The 14,026-nt window shown below is 33.9% G+C and overlaps 1 protein-coding gene across 3 annotated transcripts in view; it reads right to left on the bottom strand.

Moving 5' to 3' along the window:
- The window catches only part of DPP10 (dipeptidyl peptidase like 10), a 1,433,428-nt gene that overhangs the window by 491,561 nt on the left and 927,841 nt on the right, over positions 1-14,026 (bottom strand). For all 3 annotated transcript variants that reach the window (XM_032250727.1, XM_032250726.1, XM_032250725.1), the window contains exon 3: positions 13,629-13,724. In XM_032250727.1, the coding sequence (XP_032106618.1) occupies positions 13,629-13,724 (96 nt within the window). The remainder of the gene's footprint in view (positions 1-13,628; positions 13,725-14,026) is intronic.

A 14,026-nucleotide genomic window follows, 5' to 3' on the forward strand; every position in this document is an offset into this window, starting at 1 on the left:
AACAAGTGACCCACAAACATATGAAAAAGTGCTCATTATCACTAATCATAAGAGAAACGCAAATCCAAACCACAATGAGATACCATATCACACTACTTAGAATGCTTTTTTATTAAAAAGTCCAAATATAACCAATGTTGGTAAGGCTATGGAGAAAAGGCATGGTTATGGAGAAAAGGCTATGAAGAAACACAGTTGGAGACTGATATGGTTTGGCTATGTTCCTACCCAAATCTCATCTTGAATTGTGGATCCCATAATTACCATGTGTCATGGGAGCAACCCTGTGGGTGGTAATTGAATTATGGGGGTGAGTCTTTCTTGTGCCGTTCTTATGATAGTGAATAAGTCTCACAAGAACTGATGGTTTTATAAAAGAAACTTTCCCTCAAAATCTCTCTTGCTTGCTGCCATGTAAGATGTGACTTTGCTCCTAAATTGCCTTCAGTCATGATTGTGAGGTCTCCTTAGCCATGTAGAATTGAGAGTGAATTAAACTGCTTTCCTTTATAAATTACCCAGTCTCAGCAAGTCTTTATTAGCAGCATGATAACAGACTAATAAAGAAGCCATTGTCCTAAGAAAATCACTGAAGAAAGAACAAACCAAATACTGCATTTTCTCACTTATAAGTGGGAAATAAATATTGAGTACACATGATCATTAAGACGGGCACAATAGATGCTGGATAATATGAAAGATGGGAGGGAGAAAAGGGGCAATGGTTCAAAAATACATTGTTGATGGTGACGTAAATTAGTTCAGGCACTATGGAAAGAAGTTAGGAGAGTTCTCAAATAACCAAAAATAGAACTACAATTTAATCCAGCAATCCCATTACTTGGTATATACCCTAAGGAAAATAAATCATTCTACTAAGAAGACACCCCTATGCTCATTGTAGCACTCTTTACAATAGCAAAGACATGGAATCAACCCAGGATCCTATCAACAGTGGACTGCATAAACAAAGGCTCTCAATAAACTAGGTATTGATGGAACATATCTGAAAATAATAAGAGCTATTTATGACAAACCCACAGCCAATATCATATTAAATGGACAAAATCTGGAAGCATTCACTTGGAAAATTAGTAAAAAAAAAAAAAAAAGATACCCTCTCTCACCTTTCCTATTCAACATAGAATAGTGGCCACATAAATGTCTTTGAACAGTGTCTTTTCATATCCTTTGACTACTTTTTGATGGGGTTGTTTGTTTATGCTTGTAAATTTGTTTATGTTTCTTGTAGATTCTGCATATAAGACATTTGTCAGATGGGTAGGTTGCAAACATTTTCTCCCATTCTGAAGGTTTCCTGTTCACTCTGATGATAGTTTCTTTTGCTGTGCAGAAGCTCTTTAGTTTAGCCTTATTGCTCTGGAAGTACTGGCCAGGGCAATAAAGCAAGAGAAAGAAATAAAGGATATTGAAATAGGAAAAGAGAAAGTCAAATTGTGTCTGTTTGTGATGATATGATTCTATATTTAGAAAACTCCATCATCTCAGCCCAAAACTCCTTAACCTGATAAGCAACTTCAGCAAAGTCTCAGGGTACAAAATCAATTTGCAAAAATCACAAGCATTCATTTTACACAAACAATAGACAAACAGAGAGCAAAATCATGAATAAACTCGAATTCACAATTGCTATAAATAGAATAAAATACCTAGGAATGTAGCTAACTGAGGATGTGAAGAACCTTTTCAAGGAGAACTACAAACCACTGCTCAAGGAAATCAGAGAGGACACAAACAAATGGAAAATCATTCCATGTTCATGGATAGGAAGAATCAATATTGTGAAAATGGTCATACTGTCCAAAGTAACTTACAGATTCAATGGTATTCCCATAAAGTACCACTGATATTCTTCACAGAATAAGAAAAAACTACTTTAAATTTCATATGGAATCAAAGGAAACCCCATACAACCAAGATAATCCTAAACAAAAGAACAAAGTTGGAGGCATCACACTGCCTGACATCAAACTACACTACAAGGCTACAGTAACCAAAACAGCATGGTGCTGGAATCAAAACAGCCATATAGACCAATGGAGCAGAATACAGACCTCAGAAATAATACCAAACATCTACCACCATCTGATCTTTGCCAAATCTGACAAAAGCAAGCAATGGGAAAATGATCTCCTATTCAATAAATGGTGCTGGGAAAATTGACTACCATATGCAGAAAACTGAAACTGGACACATTCCTCATTTTGTCAATATACAAAAATTAACTCAAGATGTATTAAATACTTAAATGTAAAACCTAACACAATAAAAACCCTAGACAAAATCCTAGGCAATACCATTCAGAATATAGGCATGAGCGGACTTCATGATGAAAACACCAACAGCAATTGCAACAAAATCCAAAATTGACAAATGGGATCTAATTAAACCAACGAGCTTCTGCATAGAAAAAGAAACTTTCATCAGAGTGAACAGGAAACCTTCAGAATGGGAGAAAATTTTTGCAACCTACCTATCTGACAAATGTCTTTTACCCAGAATCTACAAGAAACTTAAACAAATTTACAAGCATAAACAAACAACCCCATCAAAAAGCAGTCAAAGGATATGAAAAGACACTGCTCAAAAGAAGACATTTATGTGGCCAACAAACATTTAAAAAAGCTCAACATTACAGATCATTAGAGAAATGCAAATCAAAACCACAATGAGATAACTTCCCATGCCAGTCAGAATGGTGATTATTAAAAAGTCAAGAAGCAATAGATTCTGGTTAGGCTGTGGAGCTATAGGAACACTTTTACATTGTTTGTGGGAAGGTACATTAGTTCAACCATTATGGAAGACAGTACGGTGATTCCTCAAGGATCTAGAACCAGAAATACTATTTGACCCAGCAATCCCATTACTGGGTATATACGCAAAAGAATATTAATCATTCTAATATAAATACACATGCAAATGTTTGTTTATTACAGCACTATTTACAATAACAAAGTCATGAAACCAACCCAAATGCCCATCAATGATAGACTGGATGAAGAAAATGTGGTACATATATACCATGGAATACTATGAAGCCATAAAAAGGAATGGAATCATGTCCTTTGCAGGGACATGGATGAAGCTGGAAGCCATCATCCTCTGCAAACTAACACTGGAACAGAAAACCAACGACATGTTCTCACTCATAAGTGAGAGTTGAACAATAAGAATATATGGACACAGGGAGAGGAACAACACACACCAGAGCCTGTTGTGGGGTTGGGGGTGAGGAGAGGGAACTTAGAGGACAGATCAGTAGGTGCAGCAAACTGCCATGGCACATGTATTCCTATGTAATGAACCTGCACGTTCTGCACATGTAAGCTAGAGAAAAAAAAGAAAGAAGGAAAATGTGGTACATACATACCATGGAATGCTATGCAGCCATAAAAAAAGAGCAAAATCATGTCATTTTACAACATAGATGGTATGCTAATTAACGCAGAAACAAAAAACAAAACCCAAACAAACAAACAAAAATACCACAATAAAGTGTGAACTACACATTGTGTACCCATGGACATAAAAATGGGAACATTAGACACTGGTGAAAATATCAGGGTGTAGGGAGGTTGCGAGGGAGACAAGGTTTGAAAAACCACCTATTAAGTACCATGTTCACTACCTGGGTGACATATTCTGTCATATTCCAAAACTCAGATCATACAATATACCCAGGTAACAACCTGGTATACCCAGGTAATAACGTGTACCCCCGAATCTAAAACCAAAGTTGAAAAAAACATAAATATATATTTTTAAAAAATGAAAATATATCCTGTTTGAGTTTCTTATTATGACTATCTGCAATGACTTCTTTTTTACATGTAAAACCAATGCTATAAGAATAATTACATTGTTTTCAAAATCATCTAAACATTCTAATGATATTGAAACATTCATATACAATTACAAAGAAAATCCTTATTCTTATCTATCTTTCCCTTAATATTGTTTTCCTTCTGTGTGTTTTAAAAATTAATTAAAAACACTGTTAAATGTTTGTTTCATGATAATATATATTTAAAAATTCACTTAAAGCATTTTCTCTACTTTAATTTCTACCAAATATTAAACATGAAAGACCTGGCTTCTAGCCAGAACTTATTAGTGAGTGAATCTGAGAGAAGTGGAAAAAACTTGTTTCTCAAGTTACTCATATATAAAACACAAATAATGCCCACCCTGCCTCCCAAAGAAGGGTTTTCAAAAAAATGCAAATAAATAGCTTGTGTAGAAGTGCCATAGAAAAGTAGAAACATATGCATAAATTCTGAGTTACTGCACATATATTAGGTAAATTCCTATTACTAATATCTCCTACTTCAGTTCTTATTACTAATATCTCCCATTTCAGCAAAATAGCTGACTATTATCAGAGCAACTTTTTTTTTTTTTTTTTTTTTTTTGAGACGGAGTTTCGCTCTTGTTGCCCAGGCTGGAGTGCAATGGTGCGATCTCGGCTCACCGCAACCAACTTTAAATTCTTCTGTTTCAAATTAAAAGTTAATACAGGGTTAATCTGCTAAAGGAGATCAAAGTATAACAATAACAGTAAAATAACCAAATATACAGATCCTAATTACATGCCAATACTGAGTTACTAAACTTTATTTTCCATTATTTTTATATATACAGAGGGTCCCCTCCACCCTTCCCCAAACATAACATTTCCCTTACAGTTAAACTTACACACCATGCTAGTTTCTGTGATTTTGTCATAACACGTCCTTTTTTTTCCCAGCAATGTCCCCTTTCATACCTTGGGCTCATCTGCCTTCCTGACTGAGATTGAATTTTGTCTTTTCCATAAAGACCACTCCAGCTATCTCTCATTGTTCCAACATCTGATTTTAAAAAATGATAACCGAGAAATGGATCACCTAATTATTGCCTAATTATTTTAGACCTATTATTTTCATCTAGTTTCTATAGTCTCTAGGTACCATAATTATATTTTATTTCTTTTGAACATGTCAGTGGTATGTGTATATATTAGTCATGATCATTACCATATATAAGTGAAGACTGTATCAAATAAAAAGAGAGACAGAGTGTATAAAAGGGAACTCAATAAAATGTGCCATGTGTACCCTACACTATAGTGAAGAGAGAGATGTGGGGTTTGAAGATGTGTTTTAGATTTTGGAGAAAGTTAATAATTGAATTGAATCATAATTGGATTGAATACTCTTTGCAACTCTTCAGTTAAATCTACTTTCTTTCCCATTCACAGCCTTTTGATTACAATTTTAGTTTGTTTGTTTGTGGTTGGAGATGGAATCCTGGTCTGTTGCCAGTCTGTAGTACAGTGGCCTGATCTCGGCTCGCTGCAATCTCCACCTCCCAGGTTCAAGTGATTCCACTGCCTCAGCTTCCCAAGTAGCAGGGACTACAGGCGCACACCACCATGCCCACTAATTTTTTGTATTTTAGTAGAGACAGGGTTTCACCATGTTGGCCAAGATAGTCTCGATCTCCTGACCTTGTGATCTGCCTGCCTCGGCCTCCAAAAGTACTGGGATTACAGTCATGAATCACCTCGCCCAGCCACAATTTTAGTTTTTAAGCCTGAGACAACTGGAAAGATATTGTGCACAATGAAGAAAAAACCCTTTATATTCATAATGTCCTTGAGCAAAGGGACTGTGTTTATTCATCTTTATGTCTTTGTACCTAGAAAAATTTTTGGCTATGCTTCAATTTATTCAATACATGTTGAATAGATAAAAGGATAGGTGAATATATAGATTGATAGATAGATGTCAATGTCAATGTATCTATTAATCTCTATTTGTGTTGACAGACAGATTTCCTGGGCCATCAAGACCAAGACCAACAGCTATTGTATAGAATACCGAAGGACTATGAGGACACTGGGTATTTTACTACAAACTTTTCAAATGTCAGCAGATTCTACCTGAAATATATGAAGCTCTTTGCAGGGCATATATTTGAAGCTCAGTAAATCCTTTTTCATGAATTCCAAACATAACTGTTTCATCCCATTTCCCCATGCTTTTTTTCTCTTATTTTAAAAATCAAAATGTAGATTTATATTTCAAGAAATAGGTGGTAACAGAAATATTTAGCTCTTTTATTCTAAAGTTTAGTTTGTATTTCAAATTCTCTTTAAGTACTTTGATCATTGCAAACCTAGGTCATAGAAATATTTATTTTTTGTTAAATGCTTTTTTGTTTCTAAATGTTAACACTGGATTTTATCAGTAAATCCCTTTTCTCTCTCTTGGTGTTTAGTTTAAATATGGCCATTTTAAGGCAAACTGAAATATTAAAAATATTTTCTGAAGAAAACTATTTAGATTTAAATTTCAAACAAAGTTTGAATATCTGTAGTTAGTAAATAAGATTGCCACTGTATGAATTTTTATAGTAGATATTTCAATTTTATTGATTTCTAACAGTTTAATATGGATGAAATTTAATCTAAACTTTAGTAAAAACACAATTTAACAAACAACATAGCAATAAATAAAAAAATTTTTGGTCATTTGGAGAGAAGTAAATATGCTTCACGGCATGATTTTTAAGCAATTCTTCAGTTTTAGTAGGAAATTATCTGCTCTTGATAGGAAGATACTTTGACATAAATTATTCTAAAGAGAAAAGTCACCTTGATAACAATGAATAACATTCCGAAACTCATTTAAAAGTCTCTGGCCTGTGAATCAGGAGCTAGGTGTGTCAAAATTTCAATAGCTTCCTATGTGTTTTTACCTTTTATTTTTTAAATTTTAACCTTTACTTTAGATTTGGTGTTATATGTGTAAGTTTGTTACAAGGTATATTGTATGTTACTGAGAGTTGGACTTCTATCTATCCATGTTACCCAGATAATGAACATAGTATCCACTGGAAAGTTTTTCAGTCCTTGTTCCCCTCCCCCTCTCCCTACCTTTGGAGTCATTAATGTCTATTGTTTCTGTCTCTATGTCTGCCTATATTCAAGATTTAGCTCCCACTTATAAGGGAAAATGTGTGATATTTAACTTTCTGATTCTGCATTAATTCACTTAGGATAATAGCTTACTGCTGCATCTATGTTCCTACAAAAGACAGGATTTTGTTTATTTTTACGGCTGCATAGTATTCCATAGTATATATGTACCACGTTTTCTTCTTCCACTCCACCATTTTGGCACACCTGGGTTGATTTCATGTCTTTGCCATTATGAATAGTGTTGCAAAATGTTGAAACTGCTATTAGAAGAATCCATGACTTGTAAGTCTAATAGTCATTGCTGTGTTAAGAACATTCTCATTCTCCCAGGCTCAGTAATCTCACACTCCTTTCTGTACCTCCTTCTCCTACAGGTCTTTGAGACAAAGGCACATATAGAATAACAAAATTAATATTTGTGTAGCTGAATGTATCTACATTTTAGTGAGAAAATTAGTAACCATTACTTTTTAGATTTGAATTTCAAACAAAAGTTTGAATATCAACAGTTAGCATATAAAATTGCCATAGCATGAAACAGCAGAATACTTGTTGAAAATTTGGAAAGTATAGACAAAAAGGAAAAAAATAAAAATAACTCAATCACTCTATCAGAAAATTATTTAATATTTTGGCATATTAAAGTCTAGTATTATTTTCTTTGCATATACAGGTGTGTATATGCCTGTAATACAATTGTGAATACACTATATATGTAATTTCGTATTGTGCTATTTTCACTTAATATATTATCCTGAGCATGTTGCAATGTCATTACTTTTTTTAAAAATTAATTTTATGGCTGCCTAGTATTCCATTAAATAGATGCAAATTGATTTATTTGACCATATACCTAACTGTGTACATTTAGGATCTAGGCAATGTTTTGTCTTTATAAATTATATTGCAAGAAAAATACATGTTATCTTCAAGAGCCTTATGAACAAAAACTCAACTCTATTTTATTTAACTATCAGTTTGGTTGATGATTATAAAAAATAACATTTTTGGTCAAGAAGATACAAATAAGATAGTTTTGACTGAGGGCTGAATATAGGATAAAGGGAGGGTAATACTATCTTTGGAGTTAGAAGTAGCTCCCTGTGCACTGAAAAACCCCACATCTTCTGCAGCTCAACCAGACTAAGTTAGTGGACAATAATTCTAGCATGATAAATGAGTGTCAAAAAACAAACAAGAAACAACACAGGTGTATTTGTTTAGTTTTCCTATTTATGGTTCCCCTAATTATAGTAAATATTATTGATATTACTTACAATAATGTCTCTGTTTTTCACAAAGGCCACAATAGTGACTTTTCACTGCCTCTTCAATATCCTGCATATATTATGAGAGTGAGACTTCCCAGTACATTTATTAACAAATATAAGGTGTTCAGAACGTCTCTAAAACCAGTTATATGAATTGCTACCATTTGAAGATCCGCAAGGCTACAGACCCTGACTTTTTATTTATATTTTTTCTTTTTTTCAATCTTTTACCTTGTTATCTTTACTTTTTACATATTTTTGCTTTCTTACTTTGTATTATGCTTCTAGCTATGGCACTAATACCCCCACTCTGAATGAAGAAGCCAAGCCTGAAGAGGCTTAGGTAACTTGCTGAAAGACCATGGCTTACCTTGATTTAATGTCTCTCCTGTTTCCACCTGTTATGCTGTCACACATCACAAAGGCAGCAGGTTAAAATATCTGTGTTGGAATCCCACGTAAAAAGTGAGTTTAATTTTTTCCAACATGTAACAAGTGAGTCAAATAAGATCAAAATAAACCCAAAGCCTCACATATTATCACTTATTCCAGTATGCCATTTTTCAAAAGGAATGTGAAACAACTTCCATCGCATTCCGTATACAACTGTTCTCATTATGATAATGAAACAATTATTGAGTACTCATTGAATATTGACAGTTATTCTTCATGGTGTATTGTCTCCCAGGGAAGGGCTGTGCTAAGTGTGATGTTGTCTGCCTGCAGCCAGTTGATGAAAGGTTGGCCACTGGTCCAGAACAGGCAAGTTTAACTGTGGGTAAGAATTTAAAAACTTTCATAGCAATTTGATATTGCTGCAGGTTCACAACAAATGATAAGTGGACTAATACAACGGAGCAGGTGTGGTCAAACTCATGGGGTGAGCAAATGACACACTAGTTGCACAGTAAAATCTCATTACATGATGGTATGTTTGTCCACTGGAACCCAAATGTATTTAAAATTTACAACATATTTTGGGATCAAATAATAATTGTAATTGATTCTATTTTACCAGATAAATTTTGGAACTATCTATTGACACATAGTGAAAGACACGGTTTAAAAATAAAATATCACTTCATTCATTTTATACAATAGCTCAAAATGAATATCCTAAGATTGCTAAAGTTGCAATATACCCATGTAAGAAACCTGCACATGCATCCCTTAATCTAAAGTAAAAAGTTAAAATTCTAAAAGACAAATAACCCATGTAAACATACACATTTATTGAAAAAAAATCAGAAAAAAACAAAATAAGCAGAAAGAAAAAGATAATTTGGAGATAATCACTGTTACACAATAGGCAATGTGATATCGCATACTATCAATGCTGTTTTGAAGTCACTTTGTTCACTTTTCTAGATAATGATCAAGTCAGTAAACATGTATATACATTCTAGTTCTAGTGACTGTATACGTTACCACTATATGAATGTACCTGGGGAAATAAACATATTACTGTAATATTCAACATGAAAAAATTACTAGTGTTGGGATTCAGAAAATCATACTTCGAAATATGGCGCAGTGGCACGCTGAGTACTTTGAACTGACTAAGACATTGGAAGGCCTCTGGTAGTCTCAGAGGCAAAGTCTGCATCTGACTTTTTTTTGCCTTCCTGTCTCCTACTTCTCTGCCAACCCTGACGCAAGTCATAGAAACCAGAATTCCTTTACTCCAGGACAGGTTATAAAAACTAGCATCACTCTTTCCAAGCAAGCCATAAAATCTAGAAATATTCTAACCTTCCTCTACTTTTCTGTGTAGGAGCTGTCACAAGGAAATGCACTGACCTACCCTTGTGATAAGAGATCATAAGACCCACTTTCCAGGGAGTTCTGCCTTATATCTGGGAGGATTATATGTTACACAGGGAAACCAAGAAAGAACTGAACAGATAAGCCTTTCTGGGTTTCTCCCTCATTTTATTATGATTAGAATATACTCTTTTTGTTCAATCACATTTCAATACACTGCCCATACTTTATTGAACCTAAGCAAACAAATGGACAGTTTTCCCTAGGCCTTTGAGTCTGTATTTTGCAAGTCTTCCATGTGACATAAAACTTTGATTAAATACATGTGTTATGCTTTTCTCTTCTTAACTGGTCTTTTGTTATGGCAGTGTTGGCCGTGACCTTTATGATGGGTGAGGAAAGCTATTGTACCTTTCCACCCTACGACAGCAATGAGGACTGTTAAAATGGGATTGTCAAGGAGGTACTTGATAAATATGTTAAATATGAGGATGACGTATCAGAGTGAAACAATGAAAGAGATCAAGTTTTATATGTCAACATCAGTCTCTGCCTTTTTATTAGGTGTGTGTTCACATAAGTTTCTGAGTTAAGCCTCAGTTTTCTGGGGTTAACTTTAATGTCATATGCAGTCCTATGAAATATGTTCATAAAGCATTCATCACAGAGCCTCAGTAGAAGGCACTCAATGTTAGATATTTCTTTGGTGATCAATTGATTATCAAATGTGTGTGGATAGATGAATAATTTTAAATAAGATGGGTTTTCAGGTTTCAAGGCGACATCGCTAGAATGAAGATGCTATAAAAATGGAGATTTCAAAGATATGAGGAGATTTGGGGTAAGCCCGTTTTTAAGCTAACCATGAATAGGAGCACCCGTCCAAGTCCATAATGATGTTCCCACATATATTTTTTGAGATCCAGCATAATGAATGGCATTGCCTCATTATAACCTACACATGTCAGGGCTGTCTAGACTCCCTCCTTCCCTTTGACCAATAATACATTCAGCATTTCTATGATGACCTCCAATAATTAATAATGCTTCCAAGTAAGCTTAGCTCAAACTCCTTCAAGTGACATATGTACTAAGAAAAACTGTTGAGACATCACTTGAGAATAAAGAAAAAGCTCACATGTTACATGTAGATACAATTGTTGATAATGAGGCCAAGGTTACACATCCTATTCATGTATTTCCTATTGTATTTCCAGGCTATGTGAGGAATATGTAAATAGGCCAAGTATCTAGCACTTGCCAGAAAGATCTGGGTTGGATAAAAGCACAGATTCATTCCTGTACTTGAAAAGTAACTCAGGGCATGCACAATCTACTGACAAAGAGCCAGTTCTTTCTATGGTATTTATAAGACTCCATGCTTTCAGAGCTTAGGTTCTGTTTATTCCAACTTAAAGAGCTGCCTTTATGTCAAATTCTTTATAAAAATTATACATTTAGGTATAACTTAGAACATTATAATAACACTGCAGCTTTGTCCCAGAATGCCTTCTCAGGATCAAATTTATCAATGAATAATAAAGAATTTACTTGAAAAATGATAAACTCTAAATATATTATTTTGGTAACCTGTGACGTATAAGAGTAGAAGCTATGTCCTAGATATTGAAATATGGCTTAATTTAGCATGCAGTTCACTACTTAAATATCTGTCCTGTCCTTTGGAGCTTCAATATCACAATGTCAGTTATACCCAGGAGTAAATGCCTCTAAATAGTCCAAGCTAACCTGAGAAGGGAGATGAGACCCATAATTTTTCATGCTTTCCAAGTCAAAGGCTACAAAATTTCTATAATTTGTCCAAAAACATGGTGAATAAAACTAGATTATTCAGCATTTCAAATCTGACGACTCACAATACTATTTAAAAAAAAATTCTAGCAATTTCCATTTTGTCATTACTCTCAGTAGAAAACATTTGCTACAGAGTAAGCAGGTGATTGGCATAATTATAATCACACATTAGAATAATTATTTGTGAGAGATTTGTGTATTTGGACAATTTTGGGGTGCTAATTATCTTTTTTATTAGCCTTCTTTAGTTATAGCACTCATTACAGTGTACATCTGAAATAATCACAGTGCAAAGGCAAAAATATGGCTAGCCTCAAGTTTATAAACTATTCAAAATAAAAATAAACAGATATATTAAGAAAAATGCTACGTCGTGTTCTTTATCCATAATATCATCCCCACAATACACACTTACCTTCTTCTTGATTTCAATTAAAATTTAAGTTTATGTGAAAATGAGACTGCACATCAATTAAAATCATTCATTCATTTATTCAAAAAAACAAATTTCAAATGCCTGCAGATCTCCAGGAGCCATATCAGTGTTAAATAAACACATGGGATTTGACCCTTGCCCTCGTGGGTTAAATTACATTCTCTTTACAGCTTCCATAAATTAAAGTTTAATTCACCAACATAAATGCATTTAATTAGAGTAAGAGAGAGGAAGGAATGGACTGTAAATACGATGATCTTTATTAGCTAAAAAGGCAGAGCTCCTTTTATCTATTATACAAATAATATACTCTATACCTCAAAACTAAGCAAAGATATTATGCCCAAATAAAGTGAAGGGTAAATATTAACAGCTATTCAACCATAATGATTAGTATAGTTGGGCAAATTAGAGTATTCAAAGGATTAAACACTGATTCATCAACACATTAAGCCCTTATTATCTTCCATAAAGACAAAGCAAAGTTCATGAAGCCACTCGCTGGATTTATTTTCTTACTTTTATGTCAGAGATTGACTTAAGAGAACCTAAGGGGGCTTTTTTGCAGGCCAGAAAAAAAAAGTGCCATATATTTCCATGTTTTTTCCAAGTCATTTCAACTTTGCTGAGTCTCACTAGTTTGTAACACTTGAAAAGGAAAACCACAAAGAGAGAAACAAAACCGATCATATTGTCAAATTTGAAGCACTTAATATTTCTACATACAAGCTCCCAAAATGTACACTGCTACACTAAGAATAATTATCTAGAGATATGCTAGAGATGTAATATATCCTTAAAGTCATATAACTAATGATCATGAGAGAGCAGCAGACACAAAACTGTCAACCCAACATTTGCCAAATAATTTATTGATGCCCTATTTTAGGAATTGATTTTCTCTCACAAGAACCAAGGTTTTACTTTAAATAATACCCATGTAATGTTTGAAGCACACTTTCAATTAAAATATTAACTACAAAATCCTTTTTTTTTTTTTTTTTTTTTTTTTAGACAGAGCCTCTCTGTCATACAGGCTGGAGCACAGTGGTGTGATCTCAGCTGACTGCAACTTCCACTTCCCAGGCTCAAGTGATTCTCCTGCCTCAACCTCCTAAGTAACTGGGATTACAAGGATCAACCACCATGCCTGGCTAATTTTTGTATTTTTAGTAGAGCCAGGGTTTCATCATGTTGGTCATGCTGGTCTTGAACTCCTGACCTCAGGTGATCTGCCAGCCTTGGTCTCCCAAAGTGCTGGGATTACTACACCCAGCCAACAAATATCATTTTTAAAAATTTTAATTATATAGAACTCAAAATAAATACAGTGTTTAAAAAGGTGTACACATACCATTGATCCATCGAGCCTCCGGATCATGAAGCACGAAGTCTTTCCTAAAGAGGTCTTCTAAAGACAGTCTGGTTTCAGATGAATTTGTGAGTTCATCTAAAATAAAGGAAATTCCAGATTAGATACCTATCTTATGTTCATTTTTTAAAAAGAACAAATTACAAAATTTGAAATATTTGCTCAAAAAATATATTAACTATATAACAATTTAAAAGTGACCATTGTGACATGGTTTTTAGCATTTGAGCTTTGTTTAATGACTTTGTAAATAAATGAAACTATTTTCACTATTAAAATTGTCTTGATCTTGTAGAAATTTTATAGAGCAATCCCATGTTACGTATTAGTAATACAATATAAAATCAGTTAAGAATTCCTGTTGTACATTGTATCCAAAA

This window comes from Sapajus apella, unplaced genomic scaffold (genome assembly GCF_009761245.1).
Source record: "Sapajus apella isolate SASKATOON/1434 unplaced genomic scaffold, GSC_monkey_1.0 scaffold72, whole genome shotgun sequence".
Taxonomy (NCBI): domain Eukaryota; kingdom Metazoa; phylum Chordata; class Mammalia; order Primates; family Cebidae; genus Sapajus; species Sapajus apella.